Genomic DNA, 25,014 nt, shown 5'->3' with positions numbered 1-25,014 from the left:
TGAAATGTATAAAAACTAACATTAATCAAACTTTCATCATATAGAATATTAGAAGTAAATCAAAAACTCAAATCATTCAAAGTACGAACATGAAATTCAACAATTAATCCTCCAAAATAGGAATAAAATAAAACAAAACCTAACATCAGAAACACCTCAAAACCTCCATCTCAGAACCGAAGCTTCGAGAAGAACCACCGGTTCTTCCCGGTCTTAAACCTCTCCTCTAACCTCGCTTTCGTCTCCTTACACGCGGTCACCTTCTTATCACGTGACTGCAACGCATCAACCGTAACAACATCCTTCAGATCCACATCGAGCGTGTATCTCGTCGGCATGATGTGGTTGTAGTTCACGAGCTTGATGAACGCCTTCACGCGAGACTTCTTCGCAGTTTTCTTCGCTGAATCCTTACGGATCACCTTCTTCGGATATTTGGAGATTCCGGCAACCAGGCAGTGGCCATACGGACGGTCGCGAGTTCCGTCGTCGAACTGCTTGATGATTACGGCCTTCCGGCCAGCGAAACGGCCGTTGAGGACGACAACCGCTTTGTTAGGTTTTAGAAACTTCATTATTGGTTGCTGTATGAGTCTGTAACCGCTGTGGTTGTGAATATGAAATATGGTGTGATTGTTGTTAGGGTTTCGGGAAGTTGGGCTGGTTTCGTTATAGGGCTTTGTGGTGGGTTGTAAAATGAGGCCCAAAAGTCCAAAACATATGTGGCAATGGCATTACGCATTACCATAAGTCCATAACCATTACTTTAGACTTTAGAGGTCTACCAAAACCGGTTTGGGCCCAAACCGGTTTTTTCAAAATGGGCCAAGCCGACTTTGGTTATAAACCAAATTTTAGGGTTGAAAAACCCAACCCACTCAATTTGGATCAGGTTCAAAGTTCAAATCGGTTTGGAGCATTAAAATTGTTTTTCTATCGGGCCCAAATCGATTCAGGTTGAAAAAGGTTTTCAACACAAAAGTCCATAACCTAGGCCAAACCGTCGGATTGGGTTGGGCCCCAAACTGGTTTGGCCTAAACCGGTTTTTTGGGATCTCGCCCGGTTGAAAACCAGTTCATTGGGCCCAAACCAGTTTTTTTTTTTTTTTTTTTACACATCTGATCTAACCATTATCCTATCTTAAAAATAGCTAACATTTGAAGTTTTTTTTACTAACGATTTTTCTTTACCACAAAAGGCTTTAAACTCACATTATTTTTGTGGTGAGTAAACATGATACCCCTAGACCATTAGGTCAAGGGTATTTGAAGTCTAACTTATTTAATTATATTTTAGAGGGATTTCAGTATTTTATAACATATTAAAAAAAAATTAGCGTCAGGATCATTCATGTTAATGATCGGCAAACAACAAGAACCAAAACCGTAATTTTAGAAGTAAGGATTAATATCATAACATGGACATACTACATGAATCATTAGAGTAGTTGTTGCCATCTTTTTATCACCATCTCTCTCGACTTTGTGGCTTGTTTATATGCTGCAAATTAAGTTTTCGACCTGTGTTTATATTTTATATGTGTATGAGAAATTGAGAACGAGTCATACATTTATATTAGTTAATGTTAATTTTAGATTTCATTCTGTATATATTTTGATTTCACAATACCCATATTTTCCTTGGTAACACTAGAGATCAACCCCAAGTCAGTTCTCAAATCCCTCGTCTCTTAATCCAATTCGTTACACGCTGAAAACAATTTAATCTTCTAAAAATATGCCATTAGCAAAAATTTGTTAGGATTACGAGTTTTTATTGTAAAACATTGTGTTATATTGGAACGATAAATGTATTGAGACCTTTTTGTTATTCTCACATTTGATGTAAACCCACAATGGTCACACCAAAAAGGAAGGCATAAAAGCATGGAAATAAATAATAATAAGGTGACGAAGTGGTAAGTGCTTGAATAATCTTCGAATTATTCGTCATTATCAATAGAATTTTTAAAATCATACAACTAAAAGTATGATATACAACTAAAAGAATATGGCATTAAGGTTGGAAGCCAAAACTCAAATATGCAGTTAACATGCTTACCAAAGGAACCGAGATATTATCATCTAGGCCTCCTTTTGTGGGGAGTGACTCGACCAATGTCGCCACCAATGCAACCGTCGCCACTCGCTCAATTGTCAACGGCCAGTTTAGCTCGAAATACCCAAAGATTGAGAAGTAGTATAGCATTCTGGGTAAGAGGGTAAAATGGTCCTTTAAGTCAAAAGTTAAATATTCGGCTCACCAGTTATTGTAGAGGTGGCAATTTTGACACTTTTACATATATACATACACATCCCTTCGGATTATGTTTTATCTGAAACAGGTCAAATGAAAATATACCTAGAAAAGGGAACATGTCAAACTCCTAAAGTGTTATATTTTTTAGAGTTAGATTATGATGTAATAAGATTATTTTTTGTAATACTAATTTAAGCATTGATAATTTATAAATTTCTATAAAAGACGTACAAAAATATATTTAGGAGCCCATTTTGGTTGGTTTGCTTCAACCTATCAATTTAGACCAGTTACCCAACCCATTCATCTTGCTAGCTCTAACTTTTTGTTAACCGGTGCGACTCTTTTACTAAAACCTCTTAACAATGGCGGATCCAGGAACTTCTTTCAGTGGGTTCGTTTTGATAGATTCTCACTATTTTTTTCTAAATCATACAATATTCTTACTAATTTTTTCCAAACCGAGTGGGTTCATGTGAACCCACAAAACAGGGCTGGATCCGCCACTGCCTCTTGACATGTATTAAGATAACATTATATTGTTGATAAGGCCAAACGAGTGTTAAAATACTATTGAGCAACATAAATTTAAGCTAAGATTACTATTATTATAATACACCGTATTATTAATTGTTTAACTATTTGTAAGCCATTTTTTAAAAAATTAACCAAAAGGTGCTCACAGAGTGGAGAACCCGACCCGACCTATTCAAGCCCATACTATAATATCCATGTTAACGCAACCTGTTTGACCCGTTATCAAACTGCCACATCTGCCCATTTTCAACGTTTTAACAGTCGGTGAAATGGCATATTAAGTGTCATATAAATATTTTTTCTGTATGTGATTAGGAAGAATGAGCAATAAGATCGGCACATACCCGGTTGAGATTAAGAAACCAACTGTAAACATAGAGATGCTACCGGCCCAACTCTTCTGTTTGTTGTAAGGAATTTTATGGATTCCAAATCTTCTACCTACGATATCTGCAATACCTGTAGAGTGTATTATGTTAATAATAAAAATATACATAAACAATAAGTAACCCAAAGAAGTCAATAATCAGACACACGACTACACGAGGTTGAGAAAAGATACCATCACCACCACACATCATTGAAAGTGAAACCACACCAATTGGCGACTCGCGCCAGAAGACAACAGTGGATAGAATCAACATCAAAACATAATATAGGGGTCCTCTAAGTAATTCCCTGCAATTAAATCATTTTGAATTTCGGGATAAATTCATTTGGAAACTAATTAAAAGGTAAAGGGTTAACTGCATAAGAAGATAACCAACTTTGCAAAACTTCGAACGATTTTAAGGTAATCTTCAACCTTGATAGACGTGAAAAAAGTCAACATCGTCAAAGGAAGTGACATGTCGCGGTATCATTTTGACCTAGTAACATGTATGGATTACCATAAATCAAAAAAACTGAAGTTTGAGGATTGTTAGGGCTGCAAACGAACCGAACGAACATGAACAAGACCATGTTTATGTTCATTTGTTAAGGAAATATATGTGTTAACGAACTGTTCATGAACACTTATCGAACGAGATGTTGTGTTCGTTTGTCAAGGAAATGAATGTGTTCGTGTTCTTTGAGGTAACGAACGATGATGAACACAAACTAATGTTCATGGACACAATTGAAAACAAACAAGTACAAACAAACGCTCATGAACAAAATATATACCACACTAATATTTATTGAATATTTGATGTGTCGGAATTTTGAAGTATTTAAATAAAATGAAATAAAAACTAAAAACACAAATGAGCTATCAAACATAAATGAACATAAACGGACATAAATTAACGAGCGCGGCCTCTGTTCATGTTCGTTTATTTATGATCCAAACGAACTTCCCGGCGAATGGTTCACGAACTGTTCGCTGAACGTTCAGTTCATTTGCAGCCCTAAGGATTGTTATTAAAAAAAATGGAAGTTTTTAAAAACATTGGACAACGGCTGGTTTCCTTCATATGCAATTTACTCAAGGTTAAACAAACCATCAAGGATAGGATTAAGAGAACTTACTCTGGTTTTCCTTCTCGAGTGACAGATTTTATGAGATCTTCATTGGTTACAAGGGAAAGACCGTGAACAAGAAGCCTTGCACAGTTTAGTAAGGGCACTAAAGCAGCAAAATAACGAGCATCCGTTGAAGTACTAATCTAGCATTGAAATATCAACTGTAAGAGTTTGATTGATACATAATTCAAATGAGAACCACCATATATTTAGGAACCATTTATTCGCCGTTGAATATATGTATTCACAATAATTCTTAATCATTCAACAGATTGTGTATTCAGTTGTTCTTGTTTGAACCCACCCCTATGTATATATTATAAACAATGGGAAATTTAAAATATACCTAAAAATTGGCCAGCAACCCATATAAAGCAATCCAGATAATATATGAACCAGCTTTCTGCTTAAACTCTGAAATGAGGATGAAAGATAATAAGGAAACTAAACAATTAAACTGCCAAAGTTTGACTTCTAAAAGTCAAATGTGGTACTTTCAAACTCTAGATTTATGTTAATTATTCCACCACCTTAACACAAAACATATCCGAAGTTGTGGGTGCTCGTTATTGATACGTTTTGAAAAAGGCATTATCTTTATCAGTTCTAATGGTGTATGGTGTTCTAGTTGACTTTGAAAAGTCAAATATGTGCAACGAAGGGAGTAGAATGCCGGTGTCAATCAGGCTGTTTTAACAGACGCGGTTAATTCAAGTAACCAGTAACTTAGTTACTGCCGATAAATTTCTTTTACCGAAATAAAACCTAATTACTAAAACGACTTAATAACACTAAAATCACCAATAAAACACAGCTAAAACCGAACCGGACCGAACTGAACCGAACCCGACTCAGTTTAACCAATAAATTATAAATTGAGAGAAACCTGTTCGATGATTTGGCGTTGTGTAAGATTATCAAAACTGGAAACCAAAGCATAGGCGCCAGAAACAACTAGAACAGTTGCTCCGGCATCCCGAACCAGATGATTCGATAAATCTACAGTGAAAGCACGCGGTGGAACAAGAACAAAACGACGTCGTTTGCTGTAAACATCAACGGGAACATTTCGAATAAGATGCGAAGTGAGAAAAGGTGTGGTTGGAGAAAGAGGGTATCTCGGAGGGCAGAAGTGACGGCGGAGGAGCGGTGGTTTGTGGGTGGTGGTGATGGTGGGGTGGGTGGCCATGTGAGTGATTTTTCGAAGTTTGTAGTGATAAATAAATCTAGCAGGATATGTGTTCTAGTGTTGTGGGACCAATTATAACTACTGGGCTACTGGCTGGCTACTGTTTGAGGAAAGTTTTATGTTTGCAATAAATAGTGTTGTGGGATGTACCAGGGATGAGCAAAATGGATCTGGTACCCGTATTGAACTGGTACCGGTATTTAATTTATCGAACTGGGTATTTTTTCGGTATCGACTTTTAACATTTTCGGTACTGGTCCGGTACGATATTGGTCCGGTACGATATTGGTCCGGTACGGTACCGGTTCGGTACCGGTATTTACCGGTTTTTACCCTTAAATACCGGTATCATACCGGTACCGAACCGGGTATATTCAGTACCGGTACCCACTTTTGAGGATTTTCGGTGCCGGTTCTTTCGGTACCGGACGGTACCGAGCTCATCCCTACTATGTACATTTTTTACAGTGAAAATTACATAAATGGTTAAAAACTTATAATAGACACGTGCTAATTTACATCATTTACCCTGCATTGCGGGGTCCCTTTCTTTAACGTGATTTGAGTGTACTGAATTTTTTTACATTTGCTTATTGATCATAACGTAAACAACTTGATTTTTATACCACCCCGCATATAAAAATAAACATATAAAACTCGAGTAAGTCAAAATAATATTTTACAAACTTTTTAGAAAGTTGAAGGGTGTCAATGTTAAAAGTTAAAAGGGTAATTTTTAAAAGCAAAAAATAAAAAAAGATGATCAAATCCATGTAGCTAAGTGATAAACCTTTTATATATATAATAATAACTTCTTTTGTCAAGATTTGAATCAAATTTGAATATTTGATAGGTTTTAATCGAATTCAAGGGAAAATAAAAATTATTCAAATAATTCGATTCAAATAATTCGAAAATTCGATATTCAATTCGTGAACACCCCTAACTTGTAGAGTAACTTTGATAATTACTCTACTAATAGAATAATTACGATAATACCAACGTAAAATATTGAAACTACACACTATTCATACGTTTTGTAGTTAAATGTATTTATACGCAAACTTAACTCGATAAATAAATGCCCTATTGATCCTCCACCACCTCCATAAACAATTACACATAGCTCTACATCTTGAAATATCGTGTGAAACTCCACCCTCTTACATCTCAAATCCTTCTTTTTAATCGTTATTATTATTTCAAATCTTGCCGACACAAAAATTCAACATATTAATACATAGTGGTCCAATACATATGTTTACTTATCCGCCATACTTTCACTTCTTAGAGCATTCACATTCTTTCCACCAAATTTTGAAAGAGAGGTTTTTAAATTATAAAAAGTGGTTTAAGTGGTTGTGAGTGGAGGAGAAAAAAAATGTTACTGTTCATCTGTATATTTGGGGAGACACTGTTCACCCTGTATAATTTTTTAATATATTTTTAAAGTGGCTGTGAGTAGAGCAGAAAGAAAATGTAATAATAAAGGTATAAAATATTATTATTTAATTGAAAGGATAGAGAAGATATATTTATTTTTAGTGTATTTATAGGGTATAAAATGGTGAATAGAATGTGAATGCTATTAAACTTCATAGTTATTACAGATAAAACAAACATCACAAATAAAAGAAACTTTGTCATTCATCAACTACTTACAAACAAGTATCACAAATAATATATGAACCCTATACATACACGTCACATTTCGGTATATGAGTGTGTGTATATATATTTGCTCTTTTTATGGTCCTCAATAAGACAATAACTAAAATATTCAATTTCACAGTATATAAATTTCTTTATAGGTTAAAAATAGCTATTACATTAAATTAAACTAAACTATATATTAAAACACATCACTAGCTACAACATTATAATACTTATTCTTTTGAATTTAGTTACAAGAATGTCATCCACTCACATACTTAACTTTTTTATTTTTTATGGCATTTTTCTAATTTACTTCTCTTTGAGTGACATCTTAACCATCTCACAAGATATTTTTTTTTCTAATGTTTTGATAACCAAGGTTTTGGTATTTATCATTTTGCCCCCTCAACTTTTATTAGTTTTTTTAAAACAACCTACATTATTACCCCTTGAATTTTGATAAACTTATTAAATGTCCCCTGAACTCTAATAAAGTTATTATTACCCCTTTTAAACCATTTTACATACAATGCTACAATACATTTTTTTAAGTTTCAAATTAATCTCTTATACTTTAAACAATATAGGCCTTTAACTCAATATTTTCATTTTCCTATTATAACTTTCGTTCTTTTCTTTACAACTAATTCGCAGGTAGTTTATTTTGTTCAAAAGTACTTGTTTTTTACAAGAACTAAATTAATGTTGTTTAATAACCAGAACCTATTAGCAATGTATAGAAAAGAATGGGAGTACAAGAGATGAATTTCTTATTGATATCACATACAAAATACATGAGCCACTATATATAGGCTATAACATTAATACAAACATAAATATGACATGGGGGTTAGAAATGTGGATAGTCACTAAGAATGGATGCATTCATAACACTCCCCCTTGACTATCGACATGATGATATACTATTCTTTAATACGCTTGGTGATGCTGCCTCGTTAAAAACCTTGTTAGGAAAACCCAATGGGACAAAACCGTAGCTAAGGGAAAAGAGTGCACTACGCATTATACATAATTAATAACATGATTTATGATGATGTTAAATTAGTACTTCGGGACCTATAAGATAAACTGATACTACTGGATCAGTTATGTTGTCTCGTTAAAAACCTTACCAAGAAAAACCCAATGGGAAAAACTTAGTGAAGGGAAAAAGAGTGCAACATTTGAGATTAGAACTATAATCTTACCTATACAACGTAATATCAGATGTCGTCTTGTTTGCAAGATACGTCAATACTCTGATCGCAATTAAGTATGGTACTTCTTGACTAAGTAGTTCAACATCCTTTTCTTGGGGTTGATAAGAATAATTTTTCTATGTCAATCGATCAGACAATCGTTCATGTTCTCAATGAATGAGCTTTTTCTATATAACATCTTCTAGATGTAGTCAGATTGATGAGCAAAAATAGTACATATATACTCGAAACTACTGGTCGAGGATAACTACACTTTGTAAAGGTCATTCAAAATTTTCCTCTTTAGTTTGAGAGTTCCATCTCGATAATGTTAACATTATCACTGTAAGAGTGAAATCTTGTTAAATAGATCTAGCTCATTTTATCAAAATTATACCTCTCTTTTCAGAGTATAGTCGAATGTACCATATACGAGTAGTTTCCTTTAAGATTCATATATATAACACATATGGGGTTATTGTTTCATAATGCTTTGAGCATTTTTAATCCTTCAGGGGTTTTCATACAGATGCCATTTGCAATTGTCTCGTATATGTATACGGTGATGACATCCATAAGTTGTTTTATCTGAAGTCATTCTGAGATTGTGAGGCCGCTTAAACATCTAAAGATTATCGCATCCACTACAGGGGTATACGTTTCCTCATAATCAACTGCTGGGATTTGGGAAAAATCTTTATGTTAAAATGCGTGCCTTACATCGCAAAAACTCATTATTTACGTTTCCTTTTATTTAAAGACACTCATTTATAACCTACTGGTTTGACGTCTATGGGTGTTCGAACTGCTGGTTCGAAAACGTTTAGTTTGTCGAGCAAATTTAGTTCAACCTTAAGTCATGTAGCCATTTTGACTATTTGTGTGCGTACACTCTTGCACACTTTCTATATATGTAATCCTTTTCTTCATTGATTACATCTATTGCTATAGCATAATCAAATATATCATTTTACACGTGTTTCATTACGGTTCCATAGTGTACTTATCTTGTACATAATTCATCGCGATCTCATATTTGTTTGGTACTAGAGTTTCTTTTAGAACTCCATTAGCCTCTTTTGGGGTTTTGACAACAACCTTCTTTAAGGTTTAGTATGCAACCACTTCTGGAGTTTTGTATGCAACCACTTATGGTGTTTTGTGTGCCACCTCTTTTGGGGTTACACCAACTGCGTTACTCTGCTCTTTTTGTGTTTGTGAGTTTTATCTTTTTGGAACCGATTTATCTCTCACAATTTATTAATATGATAATCATTTTGTGAGTACTTCCATTCGAGCAGATAAGTTTAAGCTGGTATATGTGACTTTGTCACCTTATTTGTGTTAGTGAATGCATCTTGTATTTCATTTGTTATTATTTGCAAATACACGCTCTTTCTTTTGGACTTCAGATTTGTATTGACCACTTCAGGGGTCGATATATAATATGATGCATTTTTTTATGTTACCAGTCTTTCATTTTCTTGTCTCCCCCTAAGACTGGGAATACGATGTACATATCCCATTTATATGTTATGGTAGTGCTATTGGTACATAGGTTGCACAACAAAATATATAAAAAAAATGGAAACTTGGTTCTCTTCAGGAGACCAGTTGTAACGGGGAGTATTTGTGATAAGCAGTTGGTTTTGAATTGATATAATCAATCGACGAATTCCGTCTCGACTACGTATGCCTCTCATTAATTTCACATTGTGCCCAACAATGGTCCCTACAATTGGGTTGTCAAAGAACGGTGTTAAACCATGTAAAAAAAACAACGTTCCATAGTGTTGGGCATATGCTACATACGAGTAGCTAAAAACTCACATGTAACCATGTATGAATGCCACAATCCACACGTACATTTCAATGGTCCCATATAAGAGGGATTGTTTGTAGGAGTCTATTGTTTGGAAGGGCATAAAAATTTATTTTCCACAAAAAAAAAAACTAACTAGACATATGATAAGGCATTTTGGGAGCAATGTTTTTAGATTACTTAGAGGTGCTAAGGTACCGGTTAGCATGTTTGATTGTTTAGCATATCATGATGCTATCTTGATGACCTATTTGGTCATGCCATGTGGTGAACGTATAAATATTCTAGTAACTTCTGGTTACTCACCATATTTGATTTAATGGAATATTGTGGAAAATTAGTATCATTTCTAGTAACTTCTAATATAGTCTTCTGGCCTTATTTGCTATATGATATATTTTAGATATTTAGTACATTTTCTTTTACACCATTCCAAGGTGATGACTTTTCATTCAAACATAGTGGAAACTTAATAAATTTCTTCGGTATACATTAGAATATGATGCATTATGAATTACAAAATTCGATATCAGCGGGTAAACTATCGATGCTCTTCTGGAGCATTTAATATGCTATTAACACGTGAAATAGTATCAATAACGTCTCTACCACGTGAAATATTATAGTTTTAGCCTTTGTTTAGAGGGAAAACATGTACTATTCATAAGGTTTTCCATCACTAGGCTATATGTTAGCCAAAAACGCCAAGTGCGATGAACTAAAATTTGGGTTAAACTTGAAAAATCATTATTAAAAACAAACGGGACTTTGTATACTTTTGGGAGAACTTCGGGTTCTCATCATTGATTTAGGATTCATGTGAGCATCAACACTAACTCAAATGAATTATTATCTATCAATTTAAGTAACTAACATCAGAGTAGTTTACTTAAGCTAAACTCCATTAATTATTTTCATAGCTATTTTTCATCATTTTCATTTTCATGTGAGGGCTCATTTCTAATGACTATATCAATGTCTATTAATATTTGTTTAGCAACAACAAACAATTAGAAGAATAACCATACAATTAATTATGATGACTATGCATAGCATTATAACAAGCTGAAATATCAAATCACTAAAGCATAACAATGTTTATCTCAGCGTAGTTGTTTTGGTAACCAGCTACCAATGAAATTTGTATTAATTTATTTAGCACATTTAACTTGTCAAAAGGCAATACATATAACATATATGCTATCTAAAACAATGAGACCAACAGAAGTATTGCTAAACAAATGAAATCCGTAATATCTACCCATAAGCAAGTTATATGTATGTTAATTATTCACAATTTATATGCATATCAATTTCATATATAAATCACACACAATCCTAGGACATTATACGTATACATATATATGTGTGTGAGTGTTAAAGAGATTAAGTTCTTATTAATTTGCTTGTCATTTCTAGAAAAAAATATTAAAGATCATTTAAAGTAATAAGAATTAATCAAATTTCTAATTAAAAGATATTAATAAGAATGAATTAAAATTAATAAAGAATGAATTAAGTGGAAAAAATGATATTTAATGATTTTAATTTCTAAGCATTAACCAACATCATATATATTAATATCCATGTTCATAACTCCATATAATTTAAGATTGTAATTAAGTGAATATTAAAGATCATTTAAAGTAACGTACCCATTTGTTTATGATGTGTTGTGTAATTTATGCATAAATGTAACATGATATAGCCAATCACAAGTATATCATATATACACATATTTGTCACTACAGTTTAAAACATAAACAGATGTCACTATCAACTTTCTCGATCATATAATAACATATGAATCTTTATTACTCGTAAATGAGCTTTCTTATACTAATAAATTTTGTTGCTCCAGAAAATATAACAGGCATCTTGAGAATTTTTGTGTCATGTTAATTTGCAAATAATATCTTTTACCACACAAATATTTTATAGAATCAACTCACATATTTAAATATCTAATAGCAACTAAAGGACTTATACAATTGCAATAACAATGATATACAACAAAGTTGACTAAGTAGTTGTCATATTATAACATATTATCATATAAACATGTGCATTATTGTAATACCAATTGTATTTTGGTAGTTATCATAAATTGTCTAAATACTAATAACAAAAACTAATTAATGGACTAATCAAAACTCATAACCATAATAATAAAAGCACATAATGATTTAGAATTTGTAATGTCTCTTTGAAACCCCAAAATCTAATTAATGGACCAATCAAAACTCATAACCATAATAATAAAAGCACATAATGATATCAAAATTCATAACCATAATAATAAAAGCAAATAATGATTTAGAATTTGTAATGTCTCTTTGAAACCCCAAAAAGTAATTAATTGACCAATCAAAACTTATAACCATAATAATAAAAGCATATAATGATTTAGAATTTGTAATATCTCTTTGAAACCCCAAAAACTAATTAATGGATCAATCAAAACTCATAACCATAATAATAAAAGCAATTTATCCCACAAGTAATAAGTTGATTACAATTCAAAAACCAAAACTAAATCTTCCAAGAGTTAGTTGACATACAAGTAGAATTATATTATTAAAATCTTTAGAGTTGTTTCAAAATGAACAATTGTGGAGATTTAAATATATATTGCATATTTGGGACAACTAAATTAACACATAAATTCAGTAGATACTTCAACTTTTCAAACCGTTAATGAAACATACCTATTCAGTTTAGTGTACCAGACTTCTCTTGAAATCCAATAAAATATTTAATGATAAAAGGGAGATAACCAAGAGGGGTAAGAAATTAGTTACAATACTGTAAATAATCAATTAGATAAACTAGAAAAACCATTGTGTTTCTGGTTTACTTTTACACTCTTTTCTTCACATCTCAATGTTTTTCATAGGTGTTTGTTTGTGAAAAGAAAACTATTAAGATATGTTAACACATAGTAAAGTAAACAAAGAAGTAAAAACATTATGATCCTGGTTAAATAAGGATGATATCAATGTTGTTCATGATAATTTTAATCTTAAATCATAACCAATAAAAAAGATCAAGAAAAGCGTAAGTTAATTTTAGAGTTTTATCATACCAACAATGGATGAGAAAAGAGGAAACAAAATTAAAACAATTAAGGGTTTTCATACCAGATCAACAATTTTGTCTTTTATCTCTTTCGCCAACGTTGATACGACATGGTGTCTTGTGTTGATACAATCCAACTTCAAAAGCAATTTGTGCTAATAACGTGTTGTGTAATAACTAGAACCTATTAGCAATGTATAGAAAAGAATGAGAGTACAAGAGATGAATTTCTTATTGATATTACATACAAAATACATGAGCCACTATATATAGGCTATAACATTAATACAAACATAAATATGACATGGGAGTTAGAAATATGGATAATATAAAAACAAAAATAAAAAAAGACCAATTACCATGTGTTTAAGTCACCAACTAAATAAAAAAGTAAATGAATAAATTTGATATATTTAAAGGTAATAATTTTAGTTAACAATATAAAAACAAAAATAAGAAAAGACCGATTACAACAAAAATAAGAAAAGACCGATTACCATGTGTTTAAGTCACCAACTAAATAAAAAAGTAAATGAATAAATTTTATATATTTAAAAGTAATAATTTTAGAATGCTACATATAGTTTAACAAGTCACCAGTCCCATTTTTTCTTTTTTACTCGCCCCTCCAACGATTTCGGTCATCTCATCCCGCATTGTCACTTTTCTTCACTTCTACAACCGCCATCATTGGTCACTGGTGTCACCTTCTCATCTATTATCACCGTTGTTATCGTTAATTGTCCACAATTATAATAATTCATATTGGTATGTAGATATATAAAAGAGCAAATGCTTAACTTCAGTAAAAAGAAATTTGTCTTTTAGCGTATGAAAATTATAATGATTTTTGTTAAAAGTAAAATGAGAATTTGATTATTTTAACTTTGTTGACCATTAAAGAGGGTGAAATATTTTCATTGGCCAAAATTTTTTAAACAGATAATAATATAATAACTTGTTATGATTAATTCGTAATTTCATATTAAGTGTTGATTTGTATACCTAATTTCAAGTTTCATGGCTCGGTCTACTCCAGAATGGGCCAGTTCTCTTGAAATAACCATATTAAGTGTTAGACCAGCCAAGCCCAAACAAATCCTTGAAACAACAATTTTAGTTTGTAAATATGGATAGTGTACTAAAACACCTCCCCAAATATAACATCTTTAAACTTCCTAAAACTATTATTAGTAAAATAAATCATAAGATAGAACCAAAACTGTACCATACTGAACCACAACCATTATATTTAGTGTGGTTATCGGTTCCAACTATAGAGAAAAAAATGTTCTTCATCTTGGTTTGATTTGTTATACATCTGCTTTGGGTTCGTCCACTCTAGTCCCAAACAAGATTATTTCTTATATGTTAATAAAATGATACCCTCTCGCGTAGAATTATGCTTAAATCACTGGTCCAAAGGTTTGTATGTGGCTCTTTGGAAGATAATCGGTCTTAACCCATTGTTGAATCATAACTAAATTGATATTAAACGCTCGGTTCTTGCATAATAGGGCATATTTCCATTTTATGGTTCCGAATTTAATCATTGTATTTTGTTTCTTTGATCTCTTGATATACGAATTCAATTTTAATAACGTTTTCTTTTACTAAAATGGCAAAAGGAAAAGGAAAAAGAAAAGGCCAGTAGAAACATAAGAGTTAAAGATCAATGATATCTAAAAAGGATATCATGAGACGTAACTGTAGGTCCCTCGGAGGTTGAGGTTAAACCTTATCCTTGTTATGTTTAACACACTAGCAAGTGCGGAATCCAAGCTAGAGTGCAAACCGATAGTTTATATGAAAGCACAGGCAACAAAGAGAAAGAGTAGACACGCAAGATATCAAAGTTTTCCCTTGTATTTCAGTGGACACGGTTACAGCCCTTGACCAAACTGAAAAATGCTCTCTACAAGATTTGGTTCACTCACACACATATAACTCACTGCTTTCGGATGTCTGGATGTGAACTGAACCATACATGGGATATATATACCCATAACAGATTGCATGTATCGAAGGATCAGAAAGTCTGTCGAAGGATCATCTATCGACCACAAACACTCCGAAGGATCCATACATACCTCGAAGGATGATATATCCTTCGAGGTCCATATGTTTCCTTCGAAGGTTATCCTTCGAGGTCATCGAAGGATACAAACCATCCTTCGATGACATCCTTCGAACACAAGTAAACTTACACACTAAGTGTTGACTGTTTAGCCAAGTCAAACCAGGAGGATGGTTGACTTGGTCAAACATACAGTCAAACACATATACAAATCAAACACAAGACGTAAACAAGACTAACAAAAGACATCGTTTATAACATTACAAAATACAGACAAAGTACAGACACAAGTGCACCAACAAACTCCCCCTTGGCTGTAGCTTTGTCTCGGTCTTCGTGTCTTTAAGTCTCGGACGTCCTTTCCACTGTCAAATGATGCGATGACCATGCACTTCCTGCGTTGACCAGGAGATTGAAGCAGTACAAGGCCATCTTTTGAAACTTCATTGCCTGTTCCCGATCCCGAACCAAGTAGTTTATCTCATGATCCTTCAGAACAATAATATCCGATCTGGACATGTTAGTAATCCACATCGGATCTATTATTCTAAAGTTCTCTTGACTATCTCTGAATAGGATCACGGCTTCTCCAGTATCCGCATCGTAGACCCAGCAACGAAAGTTTCCTAGAAAGTCAGTCTTCATTTTCAGCAAAGGTATCTTCTTCATCACTTTTGGAGGATCATAAACCAAACGATAGCGAGCAGTGTTTGTTTCTGGATCAAGTGTAAATCTGATCTGCTCGTATCTAGGAAATTGAGGCTTGTATAACGGATCCTTCCAACCCCTTCTTCTTTCCAATCTGATCTTCTTTGCAAACAGATCCACCATCTTTTCTTCGTCTCGATTGATAACATCTAGTTGAGCTAACACTGCAACATCATAGTACGGAAGTGAGAGAATACTGAGAAGAGTTCTGAAATACTGAAGACCATTTTCTCGTTTCACGACCATGCAGTGAAGTTCCTTAACAAACATCCAACTAATAATGCGACCCCGAGCTTTATTCTTCTCCAGACTCATGTAATTAACCTGATCTAACGGAGCGAGCGGAGGAGGATTCCTAGCTAGGAAATCCGCTCGCCATTCATTCACTGTTTTCTCACGGTTTTCTTGAGCTGTCGGAGAATCGGAAGAAAGATTGGCAAATTCTGCTGTCTTTTCTGCCACATGCTCATCATCAAGAGCGTTAACCTCTGTATTATCTTGCCCAACATAGACAGGACGTTCAGGATCCGAACCGATGAAGATTTCATCAATTGTAGAGAAATCGGTTTGGTCCTGAACCAGCGGAGTAGCATCAATCATGCTCACAGCAACATCATCCAATTCCGTCAGAGCCAGTATCTGTTCATCAGACATTTCAGTAACATGTTCTCCCTCTTCTAACAGTTCACCCGTAACTGGATGATACTGAAGAGCACCTGAGGATTCAGGGAGATCTGCAAACATTTCTGCTTCCAGACTAACATGCTCAAGCCCTGTAGAAGTTCCCAGAGTTTCTGTCTGCTCAGATGGGCCAGTAGTAGCTGTGGAAGGAGTAGTAGGAGCATCTTGAGATGTACCAGATCCACCTGCAGCACCGGATGCAGTTGCACCGGAACCTGAGGCAGCTGGTTGATCCGGATTTGCTGCATCATCATCCTTGTCATCCTCACGCCTTGAGGGTACAATGCCTAATGCATTGCATCTTTCATTCCACAGCGTACCCACTTTCTGATTAGTCTTCTTGAAGTTTGCGAACACAGGCTTGAAGCTTTCTATTAATCGATCATCGCGATTTTTATAGCGCTCTGACAGCTCATCATGCTTCTGCCTTAGTGCTTTTGCCTCATTCTCCAACACAGTACTATGCCTTTTCATTATTTCAACCTCCCTGTCTCGAGCCCTGTTCGCTTCCTTTAACCTTTCAATTTCCTCAGCCTGTTCCTTGATCTTAATATTCTGAGCATTAACAATTGAACACAGCGTGTTGTGTGCCACCACATCCTGTTTTCGCTGCACACGATACTCTTCAATTGTTCTTGTATGCCGACCAACTATGGAACCCAATTCACTCATTTGTTCAATCAGGAATTGAATCTTTTCAGATTCAGATAAACCAGACAAAGTCTCTGCCAGAGTCGGTCGCGAAGGCTCAGGTCCTGAGGAGCCAGACTGACCAGCCTGACCAGAAGCACCTGTAGGACCAGTAATAACAAGAGTAGGTCGGGCATGTGTACCTGAGGCGGGAGTTGCAGGCGGCTGTTGATCAACAGTCACCGTGCGCGTCCCAGAGGACCTCTGAGGAGAAGACATCAGCTCCAGCGTCTCTGATGCAATCTGTTGATCACTAACAGGAGGAAGCTGTTGCTCAGGAGCAGATGAAGGCTGAATAGAAACTGGAATAGAGGAATCACCAGCAGTTTTCTTTGATGAACGAACACCCTGTCTTTTTGCTTTCCTCTTTCTAACAAAACCCGGAGAAGTAAGGATATAATCCTCATCCCTGTCAGATTCTCCAGTTCTAACCGTCTTCTCTATTCGCTCAAAACGAGGATTCCCGCGACTATCATAGACCTTTTTCATTCCTGGAGGAGGAGGATTATCGTCCTCAGAAGATGAACCATCGTCACCAGAACCTCCTTCCTCTTCAGAAGACGAACTACTATCATCCGCTTGTCTCCTCGGCTCATCTACCTTTCCTTTGCCTTTGTCAGTCGCAACAGTACCTGACTGACTCGCAGGATCACCATCTCCACCTGCACTACCGTCTGTTTCAACAACTACAGCACCACCAGTACCAACATGAGCATCAGGGTCGACAAACTCTCCCTGAACTTCTTCAGCAGCAACATTAACGTCAACCTCAACACGTGCTGCAGCACTAGAACTGCCAGCAGACTTCCTTGTTGCTTTGATTCCATGTTTAGCCCCGAGCTGCGTATCAGCCAAAGCGATTAACTTTGGCTCTTCATTATCAGAATCGCTCGCGTCTCGACGCCATCTGTTGTTCTGCGGTGCCTCGTAGTCGGGAATATCAAGATGACCAATAAGTTTCCTAATTGGGTCCGATTCCTTATAGGCGGACATAGACTTGAATATCAGCAGAGTACGCTCATTCATTGGATTAACAGGTAGAACATCTGCTTCAGTTTTAGGAAGGTCAGGAATCTGATCATCAATCATCATCTGCAGAAATCTAGGATACATCCAGAATTTGGTAGATGTTCGTTGGGTTGCAGACGGGAGGGGCCTTCGAGCATTTTCCTTCAGATTGTCGAAGATATAGCGAGATATGTTGAACGGCTTGTTCAGAATCAAAGCCGTAAACAATCCCGTTAAGTCAATCGGCGACAGATCATATCCAGATCTCTTGTTGCTCAGGCAGTGAATGAGAATATGCAACAAGAACTTGTATCGAAGCGGCATGAACTTCTTGTTGATCTGATTTGCAAGAACGTTGTCGCTGTACCGTAGCCTCATCAGTAAACCCCGTTGACATTGTAAATCAATAGAAGTAAGATCTTCTGGTTGATCTCCAAGCTGTAGACGTGCTCTGATAGTGTTTTCTGTAATAACCACGGGTTTTTCAGCAACTGATCCCCTAATCACTTCCTTGTTCTCCACTGTTTCAATCGCAGCCGAATTCCAGAACTCCTTGATGTGAGATTGATAGGCAGTGTGCTGTGTTGTGATAGCATAGTTGATACGAGCACGATGAAGATACTCCATGATTCCTGTGAATTCCGGACTGATCTTGCCTTCCGGTTGTAAATAAGCAGCCATGTTATGTCTAGATTCAGACATAGATTCAACCTCAGATTTCTCCTTCTTTGTTGGCTTTGCCCGTTCCTTTTTCACTTTCGATGCCATTTCTGTTCATGAAACATAGACACGTAATAAGAAAGGTCAAATAGTCAACAGGATTTCACACTTAGAAAATTTTCAATTTCTTGAAAAATTACTAAGTGTTGAATCCTCGAAGGATGCTATTTATCCATCGAAGGATTGAACCATGACTCGAAGGATGGCAGTCTGTTCGAAAGATGTCACTTTCCTTGAAGGATGACAACCTTATCGAAGGATCATCTTTCGAAGAATCAAGAATTTTGAAAGATAACTTGATCAGTCGAAGGTTTGATCAATCGAAGGATGATCCTTCGACAAATCTAACATCTTTCGAGTCTCAGATCGAAAGATGTTGTACAGCACATCTATCGAGGTGAGAGTCAACATCCTTCGTGTTGACCTCTGGCATCACTGTTCAACGGCGTATTTTCCGGTGGGTTTTAAGTTTAATTCCGGTGATAATTTTTAGTGGATTTCAAGTTGGTTTTATATCAGATACAAACAACATCAATAACCATTTAAAACATCAACATTTAGACCCAAACCGGACACTAATCCACCCCGGATACACTGATTTAGATCAAACACCCAAACAACACACTCTGTTTATCCAAACCAAAACCCTAGACACCATGATTCAAAACTTTTCATGTTTTATTCAAACATAACTGATCATCATAAAAAATCCTAACACTATGATTTCAACATTTGCACCTTGTATATAACACACACTTTATCCTAGGTTAACAACTGAAAGTATGAGCAATAAACATGATCAAAATGAAGATTTCATAATGTTCTTGTTTGTGTTAATGTTTGTTATGAAAAGCATGATCATCCTACCGTGTTTGTTATATAAAATCCTGATATTTTATACTTCTTGAAATTTTGGCAGAGTTTCGGGATGATGAGGGTTTTTGAGAGATGATTTTTGAAACTGTTATGAACAAATGAAGAAGATGACCCTTTTATACCCTGACCTCGAAAGTCCAACCGTCTCGAAAGTCCAACCGTTTCGAAAGATACATGACCTTTCGAAAGATGTAAAAGTGTCTCGAAAGATCACCCTTGGATCGAAGGATCCATATTTGGCTCGAAAGATCCAGATATTTGAAGGATCTGGATCGAAGGATACCAGATATTTTTGGAATCCTTGAAAGATATCTTTCGACCATTACCATCTTTCAACAAGGTCTGATCAGCTCGAAAGATCAATTTGGTCAAATCCTTCGTTGACCAAATCATCTTTCGACTGAGATGATTGACTTTCGTTGACTTTCTTGACCATCTGATCTTTCGAGGGCCATTGCTTCCTCGAAGGATCAGATTTCCACCAACACTTTGGATTTTTGGGATTTTTCAATTCAAACCCTTTAAATTTTGGAGGTTTTTCAGAAATGACCATTTTGAAAAGTTGTCCGTTATGAAGTTCTGCAAAGGTTAGTTTTATGAAGTATATCGGCTTGTCAGGTATCGGATCGAGCACCAACATCAGTTAATCAAAAATAATATTAAATGGAAAATCTTTTTGGATTTTAAGGTTTGATAAAATGAAAGGCAACAATTTTAATATCCTTTGAATGTTATCAAACGACATCACCGCTAATGTCGTGCTGATATGCACCAAGCGACAAAACTGTTTAAAATAAAGCAGTAAATAAATATGTACAACACAACAATATTTTTGCGAGTTTCTGGCGAAGAGAATCATATCAGCTTGCGGTCTTTTGTCAAAACACATTTCCTTTTACAATTCTTTTACAGAAGTTGATAAGTATTCTACCACAATTACCGATATTGTTATCCACTTAAACTCAACAATAAAGTGTAATCATAATACAATGAGATACGTTTAAGGTATGATTTATACTTACCGACCAGTGTTCATCCACTCACGACACATTCCCGTATCAAGGTATGCACGAGAGTTCATCTTACTGGGGAGTATACCATTTATCATCCGTTTTTAACGTATATATATACAATGTGAACAAGTCACTTATTTGAGTTTGAAAACAAGCCCTATGTGATAGAATCACTTATTGATGAGGAACTTGATTTTCGATGCATGAGGGCACAGGAGCAAGTCCGTGAACAGGTCAGTACTTCCGTACAGCAAAGAGACGAACTTGACTCCCGGATAATTGTGATATTTTATCACTTATTTTGTATGGACATGTGATTGTTTATCACTTATTGAGGTCGAATGCAATATGAATTATGTACACGTATGTATGGTATCATGGAAGAACTTAGACTTTGTCTTTTATAGAAACAACCATGATACCCAGATGATAAACAGCATAAACCCCGAATATCTCAGAACCTCGGCAATCTATCAAACGAAATTTCGGTACCAAGACCATATGCCAATGAGCGGTTCCCACGCGGTTTTCAGTTCGTTATGTTTATATCTCCTGCATACTTTAAAATGATCGTGAGTCTACCGGTACATCATTAGTAGAGCTACTTATCATTTTCTTTTTCTTTTGATTTCTAGAAACATGTTTCAACCGACCTCTGATGTAATATCATTTTCTCTTATATTACCAAGAAACTCATTTTTGTTTTTCTATTGTTTTTGTGTTTTTCTGAATTTTCTCCCCCTTAAATGCAGAAAGTAAATAAATTAAAGACATATTTTTGTATTTTTGTGGTTTTTCAATGTTTTTGTACTTTTCTTGAAACTTTCTCCCCCTAAAATTCAAAAATAAAGTAAAGTAAAAATATATTTTTGGATTTTTGGTTTTAGAAAAATATTTACAAAAACGATTTCCTGATGTCGGTTACTCTTGCTTCACCTTTATGCCGTTTACCAAAAGTAAATAATCAAATCTTGATTTATCAAATGCTTTGGTAAAAAGGTCGGCACGTTGGTGATCGGTATGAATGTGAACCACATCGATAAGTCTCTTTTCAAAGCAATCACGTATGAAGTGATATTTAATATCGATGTGCTTCGTTTTTGAGTGCTGTACAGGATTTCTAGTGATCTGTAAAGCAGCTTCATTATCAACATAAATAGGAGTAGTTAGGAATTCAAAACCGTAGTCCCGCATCTGTTGTTGGATCCATAGAACCTGGGAGCAGCAACTAGACGCAGCAATGTATTCCGCTTCACATGTAGACGTAGCCACACATGTCTGCTTCTTGCACTGCCAAGTGACTAGGCGATTGCCTAAGAACTGACATCCTGCTGTAGTTGATTTGCCATCTTTCTTGCAGCCGCCGAAATCAGAATCACTGTAAGCCTTGAGATCGAAGTTATCATCCTTAGGGTACCATAACCCGGTGTCAGGGCAACCCTTCAGATAACGAAAAATCCTTTTGACAGCAGCATAGTGAGAGACCTTCGGATTCGCTTGGTACCTAGCGAGAAGACAAGTTGGATACATAATGTCGGGTCTTGATGCGGTGAGATACATTAAGGATCCAATCATAGCACGATAAAGTGAAGAATCCACAGCATCCCCTTCTTCATCCGGAGTAATCCCGTGATTCTGCGGAAGAGGAGTAGAAATTGGCTTCGAATCGGACATCTGGAACCGGCTCAAGATGTCTCCGACGTACTTGGTTTGATGGATAAAAATTCCAGATTCGGACTGATTAACTTGCAAACCCAAGAAGAACGTCATTTCACCCATTGCACTCATCTCGAATCGATCTTGCATCACCTTTTCAAATTCCTTGCATAACTTATCATCGGTAGAACCAAAGATAATATCATCGACATACACTTGTACCAACAGAAGATCTTCACCTTTTTCCTTGATGAAGAGGGTACAATCGATCAAACCCCGTCTAAAACCATTGCTCAGCAGGTAGGTAGACAGTGTTTCATACCAGGCCCGAGGTGCTTGATGAAGACCATATAATGCCTTGTTGAGCAGTAAAACCCTGTCAGGATGTAATGGATCTTCAAACCCCGGTGGTTGCTCGACATATACTTCCTCTTCGACTACTCCGTGTAGAAAAGCACTTTTAACATCCATCTGGTACACCTTGAATTTCTTAAAGGATGCGTAGGCTAGAAAGATTCTAATAGCCTCCAGACGAGCAACAGGTGCATACACTTCATTGTAGTCAATACCTTCAATCTGACTGAAGCCTTGAACAACTAACCTTGCTTTGTTTCGGACAACAATCCCACGGTCGTCCTTTTTGCACTTAAACACCCAGCGAGTTCCGATCTTCTTGTAGTTGTCGGGCCTATCAACCAATTTCCATACGCCCAACTTCTCGAACTGCTGAAGTTCTTCTTGCATGGCTTCCACCCAGGAATCATCTTTCAATGCCTCCTTCCAAGATCTAGGCTCTTCTTGGCTAACATAGCAGGCGAAAGACCAATCATTTTGTTGTCCCGATTCTCGTATCTCAGCATACAAGCCAGCATTTTCATTATTTCTGATTTGATTCCTTGTCCTTACACCACTGAGAACATCACCTATAATATTCTGCTGAGGATGAATGTTATGAATTCGGGTTTCAGAAACTGGAGGAACTTCAACATTTGACCTCAAGTTATTGATATTTAAATTCCCGATATCATTCTAAAGCTGTTGAGTTGTAGAAGATGATGCATTTTCTTCTTGGATAATTGGCGCAGACACTGGATCCGTTGCTTCTGAAGTACCTTGAACCGGACGCAGTGCTTCACCATCATTTGCATCAACATACTCCTCATCTTCCGATGACAAATTGTAATCGACAGCATCATTAAACACCTCATTTGAAACGAGATTGTTGACAGAAGAAGATGCTTGTGAGTCAACAATGATTGGACGAGCTAACTGAGAGCCAGTCGCATTCTCGCTTTCAGACAACATTTGAGCAATTGCATTGTCATCATCAAATGTCGGCAGATTAAATGAGTCGAAAAGACCATCATAATCGAACATCCATGGGTCTCCAGAAGGCTTCGGAGGATTAGAATATCTTTGAACTCTTACTTCACCCCATTCTTCAATCCTTTTGGTAGTCAGGTTCCATACTCGCAGATTAGGAGTAGCATACCCAAGGAAGTAACCTTCGATAGCTTTGGCACCAAACTTCCCGTCAGGATCAATCATGGTACATGGTGCTCCAAAAGGTTCTAGATATTCCAAGTCAGGAGTCTTCTTGTGTAGGAGTTCGAAGCACGTTTTGCCATGTCTTTTCACTGTGAGAACCCTGTTTAACGTGTAGCAGGCCGAGGCAACAGCTTCAGTCCAGAATCGAACTGGAAGCTGAGACTCAACCAACATGGTTCTTGCAGTCTCAATTAAGGTTCTGTTCTTTCTTTCAGCGACTCCATTTTGTTGTGGCGTGTACCGAGAGCTGTATTCATGAAGAATTCCTTTTGCAGTGCAAAATTCATCCATAACCCTGTTTTTGAACTCGGTTCCGTTGTCGCTTCGAATTCGCCTCACCTTTAAATTATAAAGATTTTCCAACAAGGTGATCAAATTCTTTAGAATTTCTGGAGTCTCACTCTTGTGAACCATGAAGTCAACCCATGAAAATCTTGAATAGTCATCAGTAACTACCAAGCAGAAAACTTCCCCATGCACACTCTTGTGTTTGACAGGGCCAAAAAGGTCCATATGCAGACGCTCAAGTGGCATGTTGACAGTGTTAACCTTCTTCAATGGATGTGATTTCTTGATCTGCTTCCCTTTCTGACACGACACACAGACATCTTGAAGTTGAAAGTTCTTCACATTGACACCTCTCACCAAATTGTTTTTGACAAGGTGATTCATTTTTCTGAGGTGAATATGACCCATCCGTCTGTGCCAAGAGATCGTCTCCTTTTCAGTGGCTTTTGAAATAAAGCAAGTAACTTGTTTTGACTGAGTTATTGCTTGGCTCATATCAAGG

At 35.9% G+C, this 25,014-nt stretch overlaps 2 protein-coding genes across 3 annotated transcripts; both read right to left on the bottom strand.

Annotated features, from left to right (window-relative positions):
• On the bottom strand, positions 1 to 614 carry LOC110872398 (60S ribosomal protein L27-3). Its single transcript, XM_022121185.2, has one exon. It carries the CDS (start codon positions 573 to 575, stop codon positions 171 to 173), a length of 405 nt encoding a protein of 134 aa, XP_021976877.1. The 5' UTR covers positions 576 to 614; the 3' UTR covers positions 1 to 170.
• A 1,295-nt stretch (positions 615 to 1,909) lies between these two features.
• LOC110872397 (phytol kinase 1, chloroplastic) lies at positions 1,910 to 5,598 on the bottom strand. 2 transcript variants are annotated; one of them, XM_022121183.2, is made up of 6 exons: positions 5,190 to 5,597; positions 4,650 to 4,717; positions 4,310 to 4,441; positions 3,360 to 3,475; positions 3,142 to 3,256; positions 1,910 to 2,210 (listed from the first exon to the last, which is right to left on the bottom strand). In XM_022121183.2, the coding sequence occupies exons 1-6, from the start codon at positions 5,490 to 5,492 to the stop codon at positions 2,018 to 2,020; spliced, it is 927 nt and encodes a 308-aa protein (XP_021976875.1). In that variant the 5' UTR covers positions 5,493 to 5,597; the 3' UTR covers positions 1,910 to 2,017. The 2 variants fall into 2 exon arrangements, with proteins under 2 accessions (XP_021976875.1, XP_035831086.1); XM_035975193.1 differs by lacking the exon at positions 4,650 to 4,717 and having other exon boundaries at positions 4,310 to 4,446; positions 5,190 to 5,598.
• Between the last annotated feature and the right edge of the window lie 19,416 nt (positions 5,599 to 25,014).

This window comes from Helianthus annuus, chromosome 7 (assembly GCF_002127325.2).
Source record: "Helianthus annuus cultivar XRQ/B chromosome 7, HanXRQr2.0-SUNRISE, whole genome shotgun sequence".
Taxonomy (NCBI): Eukaryota; Viridiplantae; Streptophyta; class Magnoliopsida; order Asterales; family Asteraceae; genus Helianthus; species Helianthus annuus.
This window is presented reverse-complemented; position numbering and strand designations above follow the sequence as displayed.

What these genes read in the sequence shown, in the direction of transcription:
- LOC110872398 (XM_022121185.2), bottom strand. Translation starts at nt 575, where the DNA reads ATGAAGTTTCTAAAACCTAACAAAGCGGTTGTCGTCCTCAACGGCCGT.
- LOC110872397 (XM_022121183.2), bottom strand. Translation starts at nt 5,492, where the DNA reads ATGGCCACCCACCCCACCATCACCACCACCCACAAACCACCGCTCCTC. An exon ending in AACGCCAAATCATCGAACAG is followed by an intron (nt 4,718 to 5,189) that starts GTTTCTCTCAAT and finishes TCCTCATTTCAG; the next exon opens with AGTTTAAGCAGAAAGCTGGT. An exon ending in ACTCGAGAAGGAAAACCAGA is followed by an intron (nt 3,476 to 4,309) that starts GTAAGTTCTCTT and finishes ATTTAATTGCAG; the next exon opens with GGAATTACTTAGAGGACCCC.